Raw genomic sequence first — 23641 nt, forward strand, 5'->3', positions numbered from 1 at the left:
ATCTGGTTATTGAAATTATTGCTATTTATTTTTCATCTTTTTAACTATGTTCTATAAAAAATACATATTGCTTTATTAATATATGTGTCAATTTACATGTCCATGTGCCACAGATGAGAATATAGCAGGTAATATTTTAATTACAGATTTTATAACAAATTAAATTAGATGTACTTACTATTATTTCGGATGCAAAACACTTTAAAGGATCATCTCCAGCTTCTTCAGACTGCTCAAGGAATTGTGCTGTCAGCAAAGGGCATTTCAAGCTTTTCAAACAACTAAAATTTAAGAAATAGGTAACTATCAATACAGCACTTCCTAAGTATAAAATAACTAGTTTTCACATGAAAAATAACATAAATAACATGAAAAACAATAAAAAATAAAATAACCAATAACTCAATGGCCTGTAAAACTGGTGATATAAGATTTTTCGTACTACTAATGGGGAGAGCATAAGAATGCTTTGCTAGACTTACTGTGCAAAGTCACTTTCATGTCTGGACTATACTGATGCATACTGAATATCTGTCTTAGGACAGTGCTAGTGTATACGTAGTTTTCATAAGTTGAAGGAAAATCAGGACAATGCAGTAATTTTTTTCATAGAGCTGTATTTGTTTTATTTAGAAAATCAAACTTTATTCTGTGATTAAGCCCTACCTATTTCTTTAGTTAAAATATATTTTCTTTCATGAAATAATGTTTTATAAATGGTAAAAAAAAAAAAAGGGTTTAATATCCTAGCCTGACAAGATAGAAAGCTGACAGCAGTTTTAGTCTCCCAAATTTTAAAACAAAAATTATTCATACATGTAATTCAATATAATCCAGTCCAGCACTGTCTAACAGAGTCCTGTATATAATTAAAGCCACATATGTAATTAAAAATTTGTTAGCAGTCACACTAAAAAAGTAGTAGGAGAAAGGGAAATTAATTTTAATAATTTATCTTATTAACCCATGTATTAGAAACATTATTTCAATGTTATCAGTATAAAAATTATTAAGATATTTTAGGATTTCTTTTAATAACTGGTTGTTGAAATACAGGGAATATTTTATACTGACAGCACTAAATCTGGATTACCCATATGTCAAGTGCTTGACAACAACACACAGTACTCCTATGCACAGCCTATTCACCCCCTGGGGTGAATCTTACTGGGTTCTCTGCTACTGTTTTTGTTATCAAATTGGAATTTCAACTGTCTGGTGCATCTTCTGCTGCTTTCAAAGGGAGAGTAAAACATAATTCCCCTGGAAAAAAACAGATTCTTTAAGCTACAACTATCTATTCTTCCACTGCTATTGTTCACTTACCATGATGAGTAAAGGCAATCTATAAAAGAATCTAACTAAAAAAATGGATGTTTTATTTTTTTGAAAAGTGAAAGTCACTCTGTTGTGTCCTGCTCTTTGCAACCCCATAGGCTGTGGCCTGATAGGCTCCTCTGTCCATAGAATTCTCCAGACCAGAATACTGGAGTGGGTAACTGTTCCCTTTTCCAGGGGATCTTCCAACCCAGGGACTGAACCTAGGACTGCTTCACTGCAGGTGGATTCTTTACCATCTGAGCCACATGTGTATATGATACTTTTTAAAAATATCATTAAATGCCCATGTTACATCAACTGAACTCCATATTCTTCTAAAATTCAAAATTTGAAACTAGATTTACTTTCCATCACAAATAAAACAAAGAAACATTTTAAATAACTGAACTATCAAATATTTAAGTTCATTATAAATTGTTCTTAAAAATATACTTACAATTTCAGTATTTCATCTTTTAATTTCTCATTCTCCACTGAGTTTTCCTTGTTATCAATGACACACTCCACAAAAGGTTTAGTGAACTCTATTAAGGCCTTGCAGCACTGACAAAGGCCATAGTCATCTGCCTGTATTTGTTCTTCTGAGTATGGAACAGGAAGGAGAGAGAGCTGACTCCAAAGTGTAGACAATGCTAACCCAACCGAATATGCCTTGTTGTTACGAAGTTTCTGAATCACTAAAACAGAGACCAAGTTGTTACTTGAGGCTACCTCATGAAGTATACTAAACAATGAAGAATAAGTCCGATAAATGCCAAACTACGACATACAGTTTCCCCCTCCACATTCTGACAACTCTGATATCAGGATGACATACAATAGCCTAACTGGCAGTATTTTTTCCTTCTTAGGGGTGTATAAAATAATAGAGCACCTTACGATCATGGTGCTTTACAACAGATGCCAGGAAATTTGTTTAGGTATGTTCTTACCAGGTTACATACTTAAAACTTAAAAAAGTACTTCTTTCTGTATTCTTTGGTTGTTATAAGCATAAAATAAGAACAAGTATCTTGTAAACTATAAAGCACTGTAAAAATGAAATGTAGTAGTATTAGATTTTTCTTTCTAGAAGACTTTAAATATTTCAATTGATACAAATCTGCTGGGCATTCACATTTAAAACAAATTTACTCTAGTTTCTGATCGCAGGTCCTTCTGATAGACTGTGTTACATGTTGGTTATAAAATGGTAGTCTCTTCCCATGCATAAATACTATCTGCCTTGGTTGCCAAAGTCGATTACTTACCAGTACTTTTTTTTTACTCAGTCATGAAAACTTTTCTTTCCACTTGTTTCATTCTTCAGTAATACCTTTATTATTCCTAATCCCAACCTCCTAAGGCAGAGGCTGAGCAATGCCCTGCCTGATACCATTCTTAATTAAGATACAAGGCTACCACAACAAAATCAGATTGAGCAGTGCAGAAGAGCCGAAACATATCCTTTAAATATGTTTACAGGAAAAATTCTAAATATAAGTTGCAGATAGGAAGGCTAGGCAAAAAGCTATAGGTTATAACAAAGCACGTGAAAAGGGGCATGACATTCAACAAAATATTTACTGGGTACCCACATTGTGCCAGGTATTTCTATCTTTCTATGGGCAGTAGGATTCAAGTTGGCATTGCTATTACCAGTTTAAGCAGAGTACTCAATAATTAGGCATAAACTATACTTTGGTAGACTGTTGACATTTTGGAGTAATGTCAAGGCACTTACACAAATAAAGCAAGGAACACTTGGGTATCAATATACTCATTACCTGTTTGTAACGGCTGAAGTAAAAGAAGAATAATTTGGGATATCTGTTTTCCGGAGGGCTCTTCAATCAGTTCAAGCAAACCCAACAATAATTCCTTTGGATTACATAACTATAAAAATATTCACAATTGAACCTGTTTAATACAAGTTGTATTTAAAGCCACATTATTATTATTTTTAAAAGGCATATTCTGAGATAATATAATTATTTTTGCTTAACAGTAAAACATCTCATAAAAATGTTTTTAAAAAATACACTGGCAAAACCCAGTCTGTGACTCTATGAAAGCAAGCAATCAAGGGTCTCCAAATGGACAGCTACATTTAAGAGACTTAAAGTACTGATTAATGGAAAAGTTAGAGAAACAGGGGAAAGGCCAGCCTGATCACCAGAGCTGAGGTTTCTACTGAGCTTTGATGTCTATCCTGAAGGATGCCTTCATTTCCCAGAGCTTCCAGCAGGTGGGAGCTTTCTATCTCACACTGCCAGGGTGTTTAGATTAGTGCAGAGTCTCTTTTGTCTTTCCTGAAGAAACAAAACTGTGCATTGCTTTCGGACTGGTATCACCTCACTTGCCTTGTTTTTCTGAAAGCTCTCATAGTTAATAACTAAAACCTAGGGAGTTCCTTCTTTCCAAGTATATATTTGTGTTTATTTGCAATGATCTTTAAGCGACTTCTTATAATGTACTTTTCCCTTAGAATTTCTCTCTCTTAACTATCATTTTTGGTTTATAACTCTATTAACCTTTTACTCAGAGCCTCTTTCTAAAGTGATCAGTTACACTTAATCTATTTCCTACTTCTACGTCCACTGTGATCACTAGCATTCTAGGTTTTATTTTTTTTATTTCTTTGTGGTATATTCTTTTGGGGAACATACCACAGAAAAAAGAGGACTGGGATCTGATTTTACTTTCAATATTGCCAAAAGATCAGTGTGGTCATGAACTACCTCTGTAAATTATCTAAAGCATGAATTGTACATCTATATAATAAGCTACGTTAAACAAAAATAGATCTTTTTAGGTCTTTCTTTGAAATTCTGAATCAGTGGATCTAAGATAAGGTCAATCTGATCACACAGACCACAGCTTGTCTAACTCAATGAAACCAAGCTATGCCGTGTGGGGCCACCCAAAATGGATGGGTCATGGTGGAGAGGTCTGATAGGATGTGGTCCACCGGAGAAGGGAATGACAAACCACTTCAGTATTCTTGCCTTGAGAACCCCATGAACAGTATGAAAAGGAAAAAAGATAGGACACTGAAATATGAACTCCCCAGGTCAGTAGGTACCCAATATGCTACAGGAGATCAGTGGAGAAATAACTCCAGAAAGAAAGAAGGGATGGAGCCAAAGCAAAAACAACACTCAGCTGTGGATGTGACTGGTGATAGAAGCAAGGTCCAATGCTGTAAAGGGCAATATTGCATAGGAACCTGGAATGTCAGGTCCATGAATCAAGGCAAATTGGAAGTGGTCAAACAGGAGATGGCAAGAATCAGCGAACTAAGATGGACTGGAATGGGTGAATTTAACTCAGATGACCGTTATATCTACTACTGTTGGCAGGAATCCCTTAGAAGAAATGGAGTAGCCATCATAGTCAACAAAAGAGTCTGAAATGCAGTACTCGGATGCAATCTCAAAAACGACAGAATGATCTCTGTTTCCAAGGCAAACCATTCAATATCACAGTAAACCAAGTCTATGCCCCAACCAGTAACGCTGAAGAAGCTGAAGTTGAACGGTTCTATGAAAACCTACAAGACCTTCTAGAACTAACACCCCAAAAAGATGTCCTTTTCATTATAGGGGACTGGAATGCAAAAGTAGGAAGTCAAGAAACACCTGGAGTAACAGGCAAATTTGGCCTTGGAGTACAGAATGAAACAGGGCAAAAGCTAATAGTTTTGCCAAGAGAACGCACTGGTCCTAGCAAATACCCTCTTCAAACAACACAAGAGAAGGCTCTACACATGGACATCAGCAGATGGTCAACACCAAAATCAGACTGATAATATTCTTTGCAGCCAAAGATGGAGAAGCTCTATACAGTCAGCAAAAACAGAACAGCAGCTGACTGTGGCTCAGATCATGAACTCCTTATTGAAAATTCAGACTTAAACTGAAGAAAGTGGGGAAAACCACTAGACCATTCAGGTATGACCTAAATCAAACCCTTATGATTATACAGTGGAAGTGAGAAATAGATTTAAGGGACTAGATCGGAAAGACAGAGTGCCTGATGAACTATGGACAGAGGTTCGTGACAATGTACAGAAGACAGGGATCAAGATTTTCCCCAAGAAAAAGAAATGCAAAAAAGCAAAATGGCTGTCTGAGGAGGCCTTACAAATAGCTGTGGAAAGAAGAGAAGTGAAAAGCAAAGGAGAAAAGGAAAGATACACCCATTTGAATGCAGAGTTCCAAAGAATAGCAAGGAGAGATAAGAAAGCCTTCCTCAGCGATCAGTTCAAAGAAATAGAGGAAAACAATAGAATGGGAAAGACTAGAGATCTCTTCAAGAAAATTAGAGATACCAAGGGAACATTTCATGCAAAGATGGGCTCGATAAAGGACAGAAATGGTATGGACCTAACAGAAGCAGAAGATATTAAGAAGAGGTGGCAAGAATACACAGAAGAACTATACAAAAAAGATCTTCACGATCCAGATAATCATGATGGTGTGATCACTCACCTAGAGCCACACATTCTGGAATATGAAGTCAAGTGGGCTTTAGGAAGCATCACTACGAACAAAGCTAGTGGAGGTGATGGAATTCCAGTTGAGCTATTTCAAATCCTAAAAGATGATGCTGTGAAAGGGCTGCACTCAATATGCCAGCACATTTGGTTAACTCACCAGTGGCCACAGGACTGGAAAAGGTCAGGTTTCATTCCAATCCCAAAAAAAGGCAATGCCAAAGAATGCTCAGACTACCGTACAATTGCACTCATCTCACATGCTAGTAAAGTAATACTCAAAATTCTCCAAGCCAGGCTTCAGCAATACATGAACCGTGAACTTCCAGATGTTCAAGCTGGTTTTAGAAAAGGCAGAGGAACCAGAGATCAAATTGCCAACATTTGCTGGATCATCAAAAAAGCAAGAGAGTTCCAGAAAAACATCTATTTCTGCTTTATTGACTATGCCAAAGCCTTTGACTATGTGGATCACAATAAACTAGAAAATTCTGAAACAGATAGGAATACCAGACCACCTGACCTGCCTCTTGAGAAATCTGTATGCAGGTCAGGAAGCAAATGTTAGAACTGGACATGGAACAACAGACTGGTTCCAAATAGGAAAAGGAGTACATCATAGCTGTATATTGTCACCCTGCTTATTTAACTTATATACAGAGTACATCATGAGAAATGCTGGGCTGGATGAAGCACAAGCTGGAATCAAGATTGCCGGGAGAAATATCAACAACCTCAGATATGCAGATGATACCACCCTTATGGCAGAAAGCAAAGAAAAACTAAACAGCCTCTTGATGAAAGTGAAAGAGGAGAGTGAAAGAGTTGGCTTAAAGCTCAATGTTCGGAAAACGAAGATCATGGCATCCAGTCCCATCACTTCATGGCAAATAGATCAGGAAACAGTGGAAACAGTGTCTGACTATTTTGGGGGGATCCAAAATCACTGAAGATAGTGAATGCAGCCATGAAATTAAAAGACACTTACTCCTTGGAAGGAAAGTTATGACCAACCTGGACAACATATTAAAAAAGCAAAGACATTACTTTGTCAACAAAGGTCCATCTAGTCAAGGCTATGGTTTCCCCAGTGGTCATGTATGGATGTGAGAGTTGGAGTATAAAGAGGAAGAATTGATGCTTTTGAACTGTGGTGTTGGAGAAGACTCTTGAGAGTCCCTTGGACTGCAAGGAGATCCAACCAGTCCATCCAAGGTAAACTGGTCCTGGGTGTTCACTGGAAGGACTGATGTTAAAGCTGAAACTCCAGTATTTTGGCCACCTGATGCAAAAAGCTGAATCATTTGAAAAGACCCTGATGGGAAAGATGGGCTCAATAAAGGACAGAAATGGTACGGACCTAACAGAAGCAGAAGATTGAAGGAAAGATTGAAGGCAGGAGGAGAAGGGGACAATGGAGGATGAGATAGTTGGATGGCATCACTGACTCAATGGACGTGAGTTTGGGTAAACTCCAGGAGTTGGTGATGGACAGGGAGGCCTGGCGTGCCGTGGTTCATGGGCTTGTAGAGTCAGACACAACTGAGCGACTGAACTGAACTGAAAATAAGGTTGGATAATTCTTATATCCGGAAAATTTGTGAAAAATGAAATAGAATTGCCCATCCAATAAATAAGGATGGGCCTCTTCTCCAGAGTTCCCTCCTATACTTTCATGTACTAAAAGCTTTCTCACCAAAAACATTAAAGGAAATTATAAAATAGTGCTGCACATTGCAACAAAGTGAATCTAGTTTTGTTAACTTACCTTTACCAATAAATCAAGCAGAAGGAAATGACACTTTCTTTTATCATCTTCCTTCTCAATCCTTAAAAGTGATCGAACAACAGGACCAACAAGATTCCAGCCCATATTCTTGACAATGACCTGTAAAAACGTTTTCAGAGTAAAGCAAATACTGCCATCTACAGGACTCTCACAGTGAGCTTTCTTAACCTGGTGAAGCTTACAATTTCCTCAAAAACAGAAAAGATGAGGCAAGTGTGTCCATGGACATCTCCCCACTGACTTCCTAGGACTGGCAGCTAAGAGATAACAAGTTCTAAAATGGTTTTTAATACTTACACTGAGGAAAGGCAAATAAGTCTTTACTTTTAATCAGGTAAGTTAGTCTTTCCCAGGATTTAAATAGTTCCTCTGTTTCCAACAAGAGAGCTAATGTGCTTTATATGAGCAGTACTTAAAATTTTCATGGAGAATTTTGCTCCCAATTCATAAAGAAATCCAGCCAACACTCATGAACCTTTTAAAGTTCACTGGAGAATCTCTAAGTATATTATAATCATGTAACTTCTGTAAACATAAAGGGGATACCACTTCATCAACCCTCTCGTCTACAAACAGCTTCTATTTTCAAAGATATTTCAGAATGCTTATACAACTAAAAGTTTAACTTATAATTAGTTATTCACATTCATTACAAAACCACTGATTCTCTTTTTTTCCTAAAACAATTATTTATTTATTTTTTTACATTTGAATAGAAAATTTATTACTTTCATTTTCCAAGTATTTTCTTTTTCTATTAGGGGAAAAAAAAATCTTAAGGACAGTTGTCACTTGCTGCCAAATTGAGGGTTTTCTTTATCTGGTGGTTTAGTCTCTTAAGTTGCACCTGACTTTTGTAACCCCATGGACTATAGCCTGCCAGGCTCCTCTGTCCATGGGATTCTCCAGGCAAGAATACTGGAGCGGGTTGCCATTTCCTTCTCCAGGGTAAAACAATTATTTAATTAAAATGTATTATAGGCTGCCAACTGTTTGGAGCAAAGGGAAAGGATTCACCCCAGTTTCTCAACATCTGGCCTCTGGATGACTTAAAAAATAAAAGGAGATATAAGGTTTTATGACTGAGGAACAATTTCTAGAAATTTTCCACTAAGTAGAAAAACTTTTTCAGTCATTTGCTTCTCATCATTAGAACTTGGTGACATGTTTTACTGTAACTGTTCAGCTTATTGAAATCCAACGTAAAATTGAAAATGTTAAGATGTAAAATAAAATGTTGGTGTCGTTTTCTGTCTTAAGGCAGTAAAGTCAGTTTTCTAGCCAATCTCTAGTTTCCCTGCAAGTGTATTAGTTTTCCACTTTCTCCTGGACTATTTTTTAAAGTTTTCTTTCTTAATCTGGCTTTTTTCAGAATCAACTTTAATAAAAAGAAATTTCCTACTACCCATTCTAAACTTAGAAATCTAAAAGAACTTTTCAAAGAAAAAAATTCAAGCCACCCTAGAGCAAAACCACTGATTTTCAAAACTATTAGCAATATACTGCACTTCTCTGACCTGCATTCTACTTCAACTCATTACTATTTATCAAACATATTTGACAGGACCCTAGAATACTCTAGGTGCAGGAAGTAAAGCAAAAAACACATCAGATAAGCAATCTATCCTCAGAGGATTCATATTCTAGGTTCACTCAAGAGAAAATACATCTGGGAAGAATACAGATCAGTACACCACTCCCTGCATGAACTCAGTCTTATAAAATAATAAAGGTAGAGTATAAAGTAGAGCAGAATAGTCACTTCCAACCAGGGAAAGTGAGAGAGGCTTCCCAGAACAGGGGATGGTTATGCTAAGGCTTGGTAAAGAAACAGAAGTTTATCAGGCATGAAAGTGAATGTGTTAGTTGCTCAGTCATGTCCAGCTCTTTCTGACTCTGTGGACTGTAGCTCGCCAGGCTCCTCTGTTCATGGGATTCTCTAGGCAAGAATACTAGAGTGGGGTAGCATTTCTTCTCCAGGGGATCTTCCCAACCCAGGGATTGAACCTGGGTCTCCTGCAAGGCAGATTCTTTTACCATCTGAGCCACCAGGGAAGCCCATCTCTGAGTATAATTAAGAGAAATTCCAGATTTGAATAAAATTTTACATATCTGAGTTGAAATAAGGATTGTGACAACCTATCATACAATCATAATCTCAGCTGCAAGTTCCCCAGTAATTATGTAAATAATGAATCATTGTGAGGAAGAAGAATACTAACTATCCAGAAGTTATACCTTGTTTAGTTTAATATAAACAACTGTACCAGGTAATAATAATTATTCCCAACCAACAGATGAGAATGCCAAAGTTTAGAGATTACTGAGACGCCTAATGTCTGCTAAAATGTGGCAGAGTCAGGATTTGCATATAAGGCTGTCCCACTCCAAAGCCCACAGTTTTCCCACTGTATTAGTGGCTTCAATGGGGTGCTTTTGTTCCCAATCAGGGGACATTTGGTAATGCCTAGAGACATTTTGGTTGTCATTACTGGGGTGACAACTGCTACAAAATATCAATAGTACTAATGTTGGAAATCCCTGCACTATAGCATCTTAGGACAAACTACCATTCCTATGACTTTATTCACTTTTTTTTTCATTCCTATGACTTTAAAATACACTTTTTTTTTTTGCACAAAGTGGATTAATAGTAAGTCTTGATCAATCTTGACTGTCACCTTTCTTAGAAAAGAAATCTAAGGTGTACTTTTAAACTCTGTCTTATCAATATCTGAACCTTTGAATTGAGAAAACCTCACATGGGACTTCCCTGGCGGTCCAGGGGCTAAAGCTCTGCACTCCCAATGCAGGCTCGGAGGGAGCCCAGGTTTGATCTCTGGTCAGGGAACTAGATCCCACATGCCACACTAAAAAAAAAAAAAAAAAAGATTCTACATGCTGTAACCAAGACCCGGCTCAGCCAAAAAATAAACAACCACACTTTACCAAGGTGATTCTCAAGCTATTAAGGTTAAGCCTCACTATGCTCGAGTCTATCACAATCACCTAATCTCTAACAGTCAGACACAAATCTACATCTTAATCTCCTATTTCTCTACTGAGCTCTAAACATTACTTTTCAATTACCTGTTGCATCTTAAACTCAACATTGGTGAACAATGCCAACTTCCTTGTCCTCCATCAAAGGAACTTTCTCCCCTTCTTAAATTGCCTTTTTCTGTTCGGTATATCTCCTCAGAGGCTAGAAACCCCATCATATGTCACCTGTCTCAATCTCACAATCAGTCCTCTCTATTCTACTCTAAAACTTCCTGCAAGTGCTACACAGTGCTATGGAGGTTGACAAAAATAGTTAAGAGCTCTGACACCAGGCTGTACAGATCTAAATGTCAAATGTCACGTAAAAGCTAAGTAACTTGGGGCAAGTCACTAATTTTTCAGTGACACTTTCCTTATCTAGAAAATCCTATCAGAGGATTCAGGAGAGACTCAGTTCAGTTCAGTTGCTCAGTCATGTCTGACTCTTTGCGACCCCATAAATCGCAGCATGCCAGGCCTCCCTGTCCAGCACCAACTCCCAGAGCTCTTCACTCAGACTCACGTCCATCGAGTCAGTGATGCCATCCAGCCATCTCATCCTCTGTCGGCCCCTTCTTCTCCTGCCCCCAGTTCCTCCCAGCATCACAGTCTTTTCCAATGAGTCAACTGTTCACACTAGAGTTTCAGCTTCAGCATCATTCCCTCCAAAGAAATCCCAGGGCTGATCTCCTTCAGAATGGACTTTTTGGATTTCCTTGCAGTCCAAGGGACTCTCAAGAGTCTTCTCTAACACCACAGTTCAAAAGCATCAATTCTTTGGCACTCAGCCTTCTTCACAGTCCAACTCTCACATCCATACGTGACCACTGGAAAAACCATAGCCTTGACTAGACGGACCTTTGTTGGCAGAGTAATGTCTCTGCTTTTCAATATGCTATCTAGGTTGGTGAGTTAAAAGATGTAAAGCACCTAAGAGCATCTGGCACATAGTAGATACACAATAAATATTATTAACTTTTATTAATTTTATTATGATTAGCTAAAAGTAAGATACTCTCAAAGGTTCTCCTCTGAGAATGCAATTGGGAAAAACCAAGGAGTTAAAGAAAGCATTATTTTATCTGGGGCTACAGTGGTATTACGAATACATATCAAAAACAAATGTACTAAATAAAACATCCTAATATTTACTAAAAAAATTATAAATAAAAAGAGATAAGCCCTTTGAATTAGTAATAGATTCTATAACAATGTATGATTAAAAGATTTTAGTAATCTAAGTACAATCAAAGTGCCCTGTATGTAATCCTAGGCCAGAATGACTAGAATGTTATCACAAAGAAAAAAATTTTTTTTGGTGGAGCCACATGGCATGCCAGATTTTTGTTCCCTGACCAGGGATGGAACCTGTGCCCCCTGCAGAGGAAGCACCCAGTCTTAACCACTGGACTGCCAGGAAGTCCCTACAAAAACTGTATAAATAAATAGGACTAGAAAGTATGTTCCTTGAAACAGATGATGTCTTATATAGGAAGTGTGGGACTGGGATGAGTCCAAAGACAAAATTAGGTGGTGTTAATAAACACCTGTTCCTGATCCCAAGAAGATCCTTTCCCATTGTGCAGAATGATTTCTGAGACAATTATAGCCAGATGATGGATTATATTGGCCAATAAGGTCATCCAGCTCTCCCAAAATATTATTTGCATTTTACTTATATTTCAACTGTAACACTTATTCTGGAGAAGCTAAATGATTTAATAGATATAAACCATCTGTTTATTCTGCCTCTTTATTGCTAGTTCTTTACATGTTTATATCTTCCACTAGACTGTAAGCACCTTAAAGTATATAACTGATCTTATTTCCTTTTTATTTTCCACAGTTTTCTACAGTGGATATTTAAGTTGATTCTTAAATGTTTGCTGAAAAAAATGAATGGATGAATCATAGTATCATGTACCTATTCTCTTAATAGTAAAGACTGAAAAAGTACTCAGAAAGATTGTACTTACCTTATTCTTTTCATTCTGAATAATTTCTAATAGCTGATCTATGTGCCCTTCATCTATACATCTTTGGCCTGCCAACTGAAACAGGCCAAAATCTTCCTCTTTAAAGTCTTGCTCTTCTAGGATTTGCTGCCAGAAACAAACAAAAAAACAAGTATGTTTAGGCAAATGGAAATTCAATAACTATTTGATTTGTCTCTAAAAAAAGAAATCTGTTTAAATTCTAGATAAGCTGCACATAAGCGTATGTATGAAAATTAGGATTAGGTAAAAAAATACTTCAGTAAATCGCCCTGAAATCCACTGTGCCAAAGAAATCTATGATAAGGATCCGTATTAAAAGTGTAAAGATTATTTCCTAAGTGACATATCCAATCTGTCTTCCTGCCTTCATGCTATTTATTCATAGGTCAAAAAAAGCAAGGATTAAAGAAGATTAACAATTTGAGTGACTGCAGGTAATTAAAAATAATCTGTGCTCTTCCCATATTCTGAAAGGTCATTAAATGTCATTAAAAACAAAAACAGAAAAAATTACTTACACATCTCTTTATGATGGACTGTAGTTCCTCCACAGCCATTCCTTATTTTTTCCAGTTTTGATGCTGAAATTTATAATATAAATACACTGTTAACTATCAGTAATAAGTTACTTCATCGTAAGTTACTTCAGTATAAGTTACTTCATTCTGATGAATTATTAATAAATACAATAAAGAAAATGGAAAGTTTTTACAGTCGAAACTTTTTTTTACTGAAACGTTAGCCTAAGAAATTAAAACAAAAAACAGAAGAACAAAAACCTCTTTTTCATCCTTCAGTTTTTTTGGAGCATAATTTTGAAAGATAAATTGAAGGGGAAAGAAAATCTTTAGTTCATTCCCAAGAGGTAGCACAAATTTACTCTAAGATCTTTTAAAAGACAGTCTTCACCCTCCTCCTCCACCCCCGCGCCCCAAAGGTGGGCCTGAAATCAATTCTAATTATCAGGGAGCCTTTTTCTTTTCTTTTTTTTTAATGTCCTATTTGACATAAATTGGAATGTAACACTGGAGGGGATGAAAGTTGGGATGCCTTCCACCCCAAGAGTAACAAGCATTACAGACCCGGGCATCTGTCTGTAACAGATGTACTGCGCCCCGCCCCATATAATCAATTGTGATAGTGAAATCACTGTATCGCGCGAAGACAGGCAACAGGCCGCCCTCAGGGCAACACCGCCCGGTTCCCAGGCCCAGTAGTAGAGACGGGGTTCCGCCGGATCCTCACAGCAGCGAATAAAACCCCAGCGCGCGTGCAGGCTGCATCCAAGGGAAGCCATTTCTCCCGGTTCCTGCCTGCGTCGGCCATTGGGCCCCAGACCTCACGAAGGCCTCGACCCCGAAGCCGGGTCCTCCGCGGCTCACCTCCCACCGCGGGCCCCGGCCGCCAGGGACCCCGCGTGTATCCACCTACCGCCAGGCCTCTCGCCCGTCTCGCGGCTCTCCTCCGCCGCCGCCGCCGCCACCGCCGCGCTGCTTTCCGGGTCCCTCCCCTCCCAGCCGGCCCCGCCCCGCGCTGCGCGACGGGAGGCGGAGTCTTGGGGGGAAAGACGCCAAGGTCGGTTCCGACACTGACGACGCAGCCCATGGCCGACTGGGTTGGACTGTGCTCTGCGGGCCGCAAAGCCCGGCGTCCCCGCGCCTCCCGAGACGTCCCAGGTAGGAGGAAGGGCCTCTTCCCAAGTTTGGAACTGAGAATTCGGCCCCGACAGAATTCTGACGGAGGCATGCGGGCGCTCCCGAAAGGCTGCCCCAGGGAAGGAGATCCTCGGGGGCAAGAAGGCCAAGAGCTTTCTACCGCCGAACTCTCGCCTTCTGGGAAAGACCTTCGTCCGAATCCCCAACTCTTGACGCTAGTCTTCCAAGATTTCCCCCCAAATGGGCTGGCTGTGCTCCAGGCTCTAAGGGAAAGGGCAGGAGAGGTCCTGAGAGCGTACAATCGGGGTCGTCTGAGTGGGCAGGTGACCAGGAGGACGTTGGAAGGCTGAGTGCAGCTGGCGTTCACCCTAGCACTGGCCCTCCTTGCAGGTGGACTGCCCCTGTGGTGCCCTGGATCTCTTGAGGAGGGTCCCAGCCCTCTTTACCGGAGAACTAACATTGAGGGGGACGGAGAGAGGTTGCCCCTAGATCTCAGGCTTTCAGGAGTGCTTAATTATGCGACTAGGATAATGAGAAAATTCAGTCCTGAAAGAGGTACATTTTAAACAACGAAAATAATTAGCTTGCAAAACCAAATTGGATTCCCTTCTCATTTCATTTGATTTTCACACAAAGTTGGAAGTGAAATGTGTGGAGAAGAAGAAAAGATGGTCTACAGTTTATTTGGGCAAGAATCTGTCCTGTAACCTGGTGTTTGTGTACACTTGACCTACTGTTTTTTGTTTTTTTTAATGGTAGGTACTAAGCAGACAAGTGCCTTGAACCAAGAAGATGCTTCTCAAAGGTATGAGAACTACATAGACAGCTGCTTTCACTTATCTGTTAATCTTATACTAATTGAACCATTTGTAAATAGTGTAATAGGTGCTACCTCAGAGAAAATTATTTAGAGAGAAGGGGAAGATTTGAGAAGTACTGTAAACTCAAATAGACTGTTATTTCCCCTACTCTTCCATGCCCTAAGAAAACTAAGTTGACACTTTTAGATTGCTGGTGAATGTATGACCATCTGTAGAAAAATGTCCTGAATTAACTAGGAACCTTTTTTTCAATCTCTTCAGATACTTTCCTTTTTTGTTCTATATACCAGACTCCAAGAAACTTTTTGTTGTTTTTCTTTGTTTACACCATGTCCATATTTTCAGCAAAAAGTTGTTCTATCCTATTCAGTGGGCATCTTCTAAAAAGGCAACGTTTATCTCCTAGCACAAAAGATTCTTAGAATAGATGTCATCTTTGAGGATGATGTAACTATATATATCTATAAGTTATGATTTTATGAAGTATTGGTTTTAATTTACTCATTCATTCAAGAATTAGTTACTGAATGTTAAATATGCTAGATCTGTGTTAGTCCCTGTGGGTAAGATTTTTTTAATTTTAATTGAACTCTAGTTGATTTATATTAGTTTCAGATGTACAATATAGAGATTAAATATTTTTATAGATTATATTCTAAGTTATTACAAAATAATAACTAAATTTCCCTGTGCTATACAATACTTCCTTGTTGCTTATTTATTGTATACATAGTTTGTATCTCCTAATCCCAAACCCCACTCTTGCCCCTCCCCCTGCTGTTTCCCCACTGTAACCGCTGGTTTGTCCTCTATATAAGTGATGTCAGAATAATTGTCTTTCTCTGAGTTACTTCACAAAGCATAATATCCTCTAGGGACATCCATGTTGTCGCAGATTGCAGAATTTCATTCTTTTTTATGGCTGAGTAGTATTCCATGGCCTGTGTAAACCACATCATCTTTATCCATTCGTCTGTTGATGGACACTTATATTGCTTCTGTATCTTGGCGATTATAAATTATGCTCCTATGAACATTGAGATGCATGTCTTTTCAAACTAGTGTTGTAATTTTCTTCACATATATACCCAGGAGTGAAATTGCTGGATCATATGGTAGTTTTTAGTGTTTTAGGGAACCTCTGTACTGTTTTCCGTAGTGGCTGCATCAATTTACATCCCCGCTAACAGGAGGATTCCCTTTTCTCCACATCCTCCTCAACATTTGTTATTTGTAGACTTAAATGATAGCCTTTTTGACAGATGTGAGGTGATATCTCATTTTGTGGCTTTGATTTGCATTTCTCTGCTGATTCGCGATGTTGAGCATTTTCTCATGTGCCTGTTGGCCATCTATACATCCTTGGGAAAGTGTCCTGTTTCTTCTGCCCAGTTTTTAATTGGATTTTTTTTTTTATATTGAGTTGTGTGAACTGTTTATATATTTTGGATATTAACGTCTAATTATTCATATCATTTGCAAATATTTTCTCCCCATCAGTAGATTGTCTTTTCATTTTGTGATGGTTTCCTTTTGTTTGCAGAAGTTTGTAAGTATAATTGGGTCCTTCCTGTTTGTTTATATTTGCTCCTTCCCTTCACCTTGGAAGACATTTTAAAAAATTGCTAAGATTTATGTCAAAGGCTGTTCTGCCTGTGTTCTCTTTTGGGAGTTTTTCAGTTTCAGAGGCCCTGAGGATATGATTTTGAACAGTATAGACACAGTTCCTGTCTAGTAGAACAGAGAAATATCAATTAAATTATCACAAATAAATACATAATTGCAAATGAAAAGGCTGTGATGGAACTAAAAACAAAAGAGGTTGGCAGGAAGGGTGGTATGTGTTCAGGGAAAAGCTTCTCTGAGAAAGTAATAATTAGACTGACTGGAAGGCTAGGTAGGCACTTACCAGACAGAGTAGTGAGGAGAGACTTCCAGCTAGAAGCACCAATATATGTGACAAGAAAAAAAAAGAGATATCCAAGGTCATGTGAAGCATTCTGAGCAAAGGAAGAAAGGAGTGTAGGAATAAGTTAGAGGCAGGGTTGCATTCAAACAGTACCAGTAGGCTAGGGTGAGAAATTCAGATTTTCTAAGTGCAAATAAAACTTGAATTTAAAGTAACAGAATTTCAGTTTCAAAAGTGTTAAGGTGTTAGGGATAAAGATCATTTGGGAGTGTAGAAATCAGATGAATTTGAGATCTGTTTTCCTGTGGAGCAGAATGACTATACTTGGCTTTAGAAAATAATACAACAGTAAAGTTTGGTTAATAATGATACTAGTAATTTGCAGGTCTCTTCAACATGGATCTGATTACACGCCTGAGGAGATTATCTTTTATTCTAAGTACTACAATGTGAAGAATATAGATAAGCTGAAACGTATTTCAAGCAGATCACCCAGGATGATCCTTGAGGGTAACCGACTAGGTGTTGAGAGAAGTGATCCTTCATGAATTTATTCCTACTGAAAAATACTTCTATGTTCAATCCAGCTGAATAGTATTAAGCCAGAAATTATAATGAGCTTTGTGAAAATATAAAACAGTTCTGTAATTCACACTGAAGTTTTCATTTAAAAATATGTTAATGTGTAATGTATATATTACTATTAAACGAGTTCATGAGTGCTTGAAATTTTTCTCACCTTTAATCCCAGTATGGTAACTATCAACAGATACAATTTGCATAAGCAAAAACTAAGATTATTAAGGACCACTGATGCCCAGAAGTTTGAGTACCACTGCTGTAGACCACACCATGTGTCATCATGTGGGATAGAAGGGAGCTCTGAGACAGGGCTATCCATGGGAAACAGCTGTAGATATTCATCAGTTCGGAGGAGTTTGCTGTTCCTGCAGGTTGAGGTAATTAACTCCTTAAATCAGCAACTCCTAATGCACATTCTATTCTGATCTTAGTAAATGACATAGCTTTTATTGGTAAGCAGCAAAATGAGAAAAATAAGGCTTTTCATAAAGCTAAATATTTTCAGTACAAAGAACTTTGGTACTGCAGAGAAAACTTTTTTTCAGTACAAAGAATATTTAATCTGTGTCCATGTCCTTTTTACATTTTTGATGTAAGACTGGTCTTGATGAAATGGTGGGAGAACAGGTGTTAATTACAAGTTTCTTCTTAGTAGGGAAAGAGCAGATTAACCAAAGTGGTGGTGGTCAGGCTCTCTTGCCCCAGGGCATCTTGCTCTGACCCCAGGTTTTGTAAATACATGGTCATGTAACAGCTGAGATAACTTAGAGCACCGCGCACACGCGTCACGATCTACCCACTCGGCCACGGGCCACTTTTGTTCTGTAAACATATATCGGCTCCACCTGAAGAGCTTTTTGGCTGCGTTAGGACTGTGTCCACTGGGTTAGTCGTGAGAGGAGAGAATACAGTGTATCTGCTGCTACAGCTGTTGTTGCAGTCGGGAGAGAATAAATGGGTCTTCACTTACTATGACTCCTTGAGTTTTCTTCCAGCTTCCCTGCTAATGCCTTGCCTACCCTGGGTTTAGTGAATAGTGTGAACAGTGAGACATTCTTGTTTTAATGTCCTTATTTGTCCCTAGCTGGCAGTCTTGTGTCAATTCTCCAAATTGTTGTTTGTAAAACATATTGCTCCAGGCAAGAAATTAGATGCTAAAGTCTTGGCAGTCAATAAAGGTAGGAAGAAAAGGTGAGTACATTTCTCAGTTCAGTTTAGTCACTGAATCATGTCCGACTCTTTTAAACCCCATGGACTGCAGCGTGCTAGGCTTCCCTGTTCATCACCAACTCCCAGAGCTTGCTCAAACCCATGTTCATTGAGTTGGTGATGCCATCCAACCATCTCATCCTCTGATGTCCCCTTCTCTTCCTGCCTTCAATCTTTCCCAGCATCAGGGTCTTTTCCAACGAGTCCATTCTTCGCATCATGTGGCCGAAGTATTGGAGCTTTAGCATCAGTCCTTGGAATGAATATTCAGGACTGAGTACATTCTAGGTCCACATATGAGAGCAGTCAAGGTCCAGGATGGCAGCAGGGTTGTTCTGGTGGGCGAGTAGAAACTAGTGTAGCAAACAAGTCACCAAGATAGTTGGTATCTTTGTTCCCATGGTACTGGTTCTCAACTCTGTTACACACTAGGTTTATCTGGAGCACTTTTAAGAAAACACCATTAATTAGAGCCCATCCTCAAAGATTCTTATTTAGTTAGCCTGCAGTGGGACCTGAGCATGGTATCTTTTTTAAAAAAAGGTCTCATCAGATGATCTACACTGCAGTTGGAATTGAGCACCACTGTCCTAGGACCATTTTTTGATCAGATAGCCTCTGGTTTTATATGATGTATGGGGCCTGCAGAGGCTGACAGATTTTCTCACTGGTGCTTCCTAGATTGTTGTTTTCCAGAACCATATAGTCATACTGGTATAGTTATTTAATAAGACTTTACAACAAAGTAAGTAAATACTTCTTTGTGAGTATGACTCTGTCCTATTAAACCAGGCTGGCCATTTAGTTAACATTTGAGAATTAGCACAAAGAAATTTGTATTTAAGAGAACAACCAAAATCATATTTTTCCTCTCCATTCCCTTCTGATTTCTAATGATTTCAAGGGAAAAGCCTCCATTTTTAGGTAAAAGCTCAGAGAAATGATAGAGAATGATAAATTATCATTTCAATAATGATAGTTTTATCTGGCAAAAAGATTTCCTCCTATTTTCTTTTTTGTAGGATACTCTAAAGTCTTCCTTGTTCTCTGAGCCCTGGAAATCAAATAATCCTGTAATGACAGACATCAATAAAAAGTAGTCTGTTTCCCTTTTGAAAAATACTGGATCAAAAGAAACAGCATTTAAAAATATACGTTTAACATTAATAGCAAAATAGTACATTGTTAGTGTTTAATTTTAAAATGTAGAAAATGGCTATGCTAAAACTTAAGTAGAATAACTTAAATACCATTTTTTTTTTTAATTTTAGGAAAGCAGAACTAGAAGCAGCTGTCAGAAAGAAGATTGAGTTTGAGAGAAAAGCTCTACATGTTGTGGAACAGCTTTTAGAGGAGAATATTTCAGAAGAATTCCTAAGGGAGTGTGTATGTATTGATAAATTATTACTTCTATAGTATGTTGTTGTTTTGTACAGTGGCTAAGTCAGTCATGTCGGAGGCTTTGCGACCCCATGTACTACAGTACTGCAGGCTTCCCTATCCTTCACTATTTCCTGGAGTTTGCTCAAACTCATGTCCATTGAGTCGATGATACTGTCTAACCAATTCATCCTCTGCCCTCCTCTTTTCGTTTGCTTCCATCTTTCATAGTATCAGGGTCTCTCATAATGAATCGGCCCTTCACTTCAGGTGGACAAAGTATTAGAGCTTTAGCATCAGTCCTTCCAGTGAATACTCGGGGTTGATTTCCTTTAGGATTGACTGGTTCATCTCCTTGCAGTCCAGGGGACTCTAGGAGTCTTCTCCAGCACCAGAATTTGGACACATCAATTCTATGACACTCAGCTTTCTTTGTGGTCCAACTCTCACACCCATACATGACTACTGGAAAAACCATAGCTTTGACCACGTATGGACCTTTGTTGACAGTGTGGTGTCTCTGCTTTTTAATAATGCTGTCTAGGTTTGTCATAGCTTTTCTTCCAAGGAGCAAGCATCTGAATTTCATAGCTACAGTCACCATCTTCAGTGATTTTAGAACCCAAGAAAATAAAATCTGCCAGTGTTGCCATTTTTTCTCCTGTCTGTCTGCCATGAAGTGATGGGACCGGATGCCATTATCTTAGTTTTTTGAATGTTGAGTTTTAAACCAGCTTTTTCACTCTCCTCCCTCACCCTCATCAAGCGGCTCTTTAGTTCCTCTTTGCTTTCTGCCATTAGAGTGGTATCATCTGCATATCTGAGATTATTGACATTTCTCCCAGCAATCTTGATTTCCAACTTGTGATTCATCCAGCTCAGCATTTTGCATAATGTGCTCTGCATATGTTAATTAAGCAGAGTGACAGTACACAGCCTGAACATACTCCTTTCCCAGTTTTGAGCCAGTCCATTGGTTCCATGTTTGGTTCCAACTATTGCTGCTCGCCTGCATACACATTTTTCTCAGGAGGCAGGTAAGGTGGTCTGGTATTCCCATCTCTTAAAGAAGTTTGTACAGTTTGTTGTGATCCAGACAGTCAAAGGCTTTATTGTAGTCAGTGCAGCAGAAGTAGATGTTTCTCTGGAATTCTCTTGCCTTTTCTATGATCCAGTGAATGTTGGCAATTTGATTTCTGTTTCTCTGCCTTTTCTAAACCCAACTGTTACATCTGGAAGTTATCAGTTCATATACTGTTGAAGCCTAGCTTTAAGGATTTTGAGCACTACCTTGCAAGGATGTGAAATAAGCACAATTGTATGTTAGTTTGAATATTCTTTGGCATTGCCCTTCTATGGGATTGGAATGAAAATTGACCTTTTCTAGTCCTGTGGCCAGTGCTGAATTTTCCAAATTTGCTGACATATTGAGTGCAGCACTTTAACAGCATCATCTAGGATTTGAAATAGCTGTAATTCCATCACTTCCACTTGCTTTGTTTGTAGTAATGCTTCCTAAGGCCCACTTGACTTCACACTCTAGGATGTCAGGCTCTAGGTGAGTGACCACACCGTCATGATTATCTGGATCATTAAGACCTTTTTTATATAGTTCTATGTATTCTTGACACCTCTTTTTAACCTTTTCCATTTCTGTTAGGTCTTTGCTGTGTCTCTCCTTTATTGTGCTCATCTTTGCATGAAATGTTCCCTTGGTATCTCCAATTTTCCTGAAGAGATCTCTAATCTTTCCCATTCTATTGTTTTCCTCTATTTCTTTGCATTGTTCATTTCAGAAAGCTTTCTTATTTGATATTCTCTGGAACTCTGCATTCAGTTGGGTGTGTCTTTCCCTCTCTCCTTTGCCTTTTGCTTCTCTTCTTTTCTCAACTGTTTGTAAGGCCTCCTCAGACAACCACTTTGCTTTCTTGGCATTTCTTTCTCTTTGGGAGGGTTTTGGTCACTGTCTCCTGTACAGTGTTACAAACCTCTGTCCATAGTTCTTCAGACACCCTTATCAGATTTAATCCATTGAATCTATTTGTCACTTCCACTGTAGAATCATAAGGGATTTGATTTAGGTCATACGTGAATGGCCGAGTGGTTTTCCCTGCTTTCTTCAATTTAAATCTGAATTTTGCAATAAGGAGTTCATGAACTGAGCCACAGTCAGCTCCCGGTCTTGTTTTTTGCTGACTGTATAGAGCTTCTCCACCTTTGGCTGCAAAGAATATCATCAGTCTGGTTTCAGTATTGACTATATGGTGATATCCATGTGTAGAGCTGTCTCTTGTGTTTTGGAAGAGGATATTTGCTATGACCAGTGTGTTCTCTTGGCAAAATACTGTGGGCTTTTGCCTTGCTTCATTTTGTACTGCAGGGCCAAACATGCTAGATATTTCAGGTATCTCTTGACTTCCTGCTTTTGCATTCCAATCCCCTGTGATGAAAAGGACATAGTTTTCTGGTGTTTTAGAATGTCTTGAATGGCACCCCACTCCAGGGCTGTTGCCTGGAAAATCCCATGGATGGAGGAGTCTGGTAGGCTGCAGTCCATGGGGTCGCTAAGAGTTGGACATGACTGGGCGACCTCACTTTCACTTTTCACTTTCATGCATTGGAGAAGGAAATGGCAACCCACTCCAGTGTTCTTGCCTGGAGAATCCCAGGGACGGGGGAGCCTAGTGGGCTGCCGTCTGTGGGGTTGCACAGAGTTGGACATGACTGAAGTGACTTAGCAGTAGTAGTAGGTCTTCATAGTACATTCAACTTTAGCATCAGTGGTTGGGGCATAGACTTGGATTACTGTGTTGTTGAATGATTTGTCTTGGAAACAAACCGAGATTATTCTCTCATTTTTGAGATTGCACCCAAGTACTGCATTTCAGACTCTTGTTGACTGTGATGGCTACTCCATTTTTTCTAAGGGATTCTTGCCCACCATAGTAAACATAATGGTCATCTGAATTAAATTCACCCATTCCTGTCCATCATCACCTGTCCATGATTCCTAAGATGTCGATGTTCACTCTTGCCATCTCCTGGTGACCACATCTAATTTGCCTTGATTCATGTACCTAACATTCCAGGTTCCTTGCAGTTTTCTTCTGTACAGCATCAGACTGTATACCACCAGACACATCCACAGCTATGAGACGTTTCTACCTCGGCCCAGCCTCTTCATTCTTTCTGGAACTGTTTCTCCAGTGATATATTGGATACCTACTGACCTTGGAGGCTCATCTTTCAGTGTCATGCCTTTTTGCCTTTTCATACTGTTCATGAGGTTCTCAAGGCAAGAATGCTGAAGTGGTTTGCCACCAGATTCCCTGGTGGCTCAGACGGTGAAGAAACCGTCTACAATGCAGGAGACCTCAGTTTGATCCCTGGGTAGGGAAGAAGTTTGATCCCCTGAAGAAGGAAATGACTACCCACTCCA

The 23641-nt window shown here is 38.9% G+C and overlaps 2 protein-coding genes across 7 annotated transcripts in view; one reads left to right on the top strand and one right to left on the bottom strand.

The window, feature by feature from the left end:
• GLMN (glomulin, FKBP associated protein) overlaps positions 1-14165 on the bottom strand; it is a 45889-nt gene extending 31724 nt beyond the window's left edge. Inside the window, exons 1-7 of one of the 2 annotated variants that reach the window (XM_018045755.1) lie at positions 14078-14165; positions 13165-13227; positions 12626-12751; positions 7587-7706; positions 3108-3216; positions 1778-2018; positions 179-281 (exon numbers count right to left, since the gene is read on the bottom strand). In XM_018045755.1, the coding sequence (XP_017901244.1) occupies positions 179-281; positions 1778-2018; positions 3108-3216; positions 7587-7706; positions 12626-12751; positions 13165-13203 (738 nt within the window). In that variant the 5' untranslated portion in view covers positions 13204-13227; positions 14078-14165. Of the gene's footprint in view, positions 1-178; positions 282-1777; positions 2019-3107; positions 3217-7586; positions 7707-12625; positions 12752-13164; positions 13228-14028 lie in introns of both variants that reach the window. The other variant, XM_018045756.1, reaches the window with a different exon arrangement.
• RPAP2 (RNA polymerase II associated protein 2) overlaps positions 14207-23641 on the top strand; it is a 113513-nt gene continuing 104078 nt past the window's right edge. For all 5 annotated transcript variants that reach the window (XR_001917835.1, XR_001917837.1, XM_005678102.3 and 2 more), the window contains exons 1-3: positions 14207-14322; positions 15061-15106; positions 20094-20208. Coding sequence is in view for 3 of the 5 variants with exons in the window: in XM_005678102.3 (XP_005678159.1) it covers positions 14250-14322; positions 15061-15106; positions 20094-20208 (234 nt within the window). In the remaining 2 variants the exon portion in view is untranslated. The remainder of the gene's footprint in view (positions 14323-15060; positions 15107-20093; positions 20209-23641) is intronic.

The sequence above is a fragment of the Capra hircus genome, chromosome 3, assembly GCF_001704415.2.
Source record: "Capra hircus breed San Clemente chromosome 3, ASM170441v1, whole genome shotgun sequence".
NCBI classification, from domain to species: Eukaryota; Metazoa; Chordata; class Mammalia; order Artiodactyla; family Bovidae; genus Capra; species Capra hircus.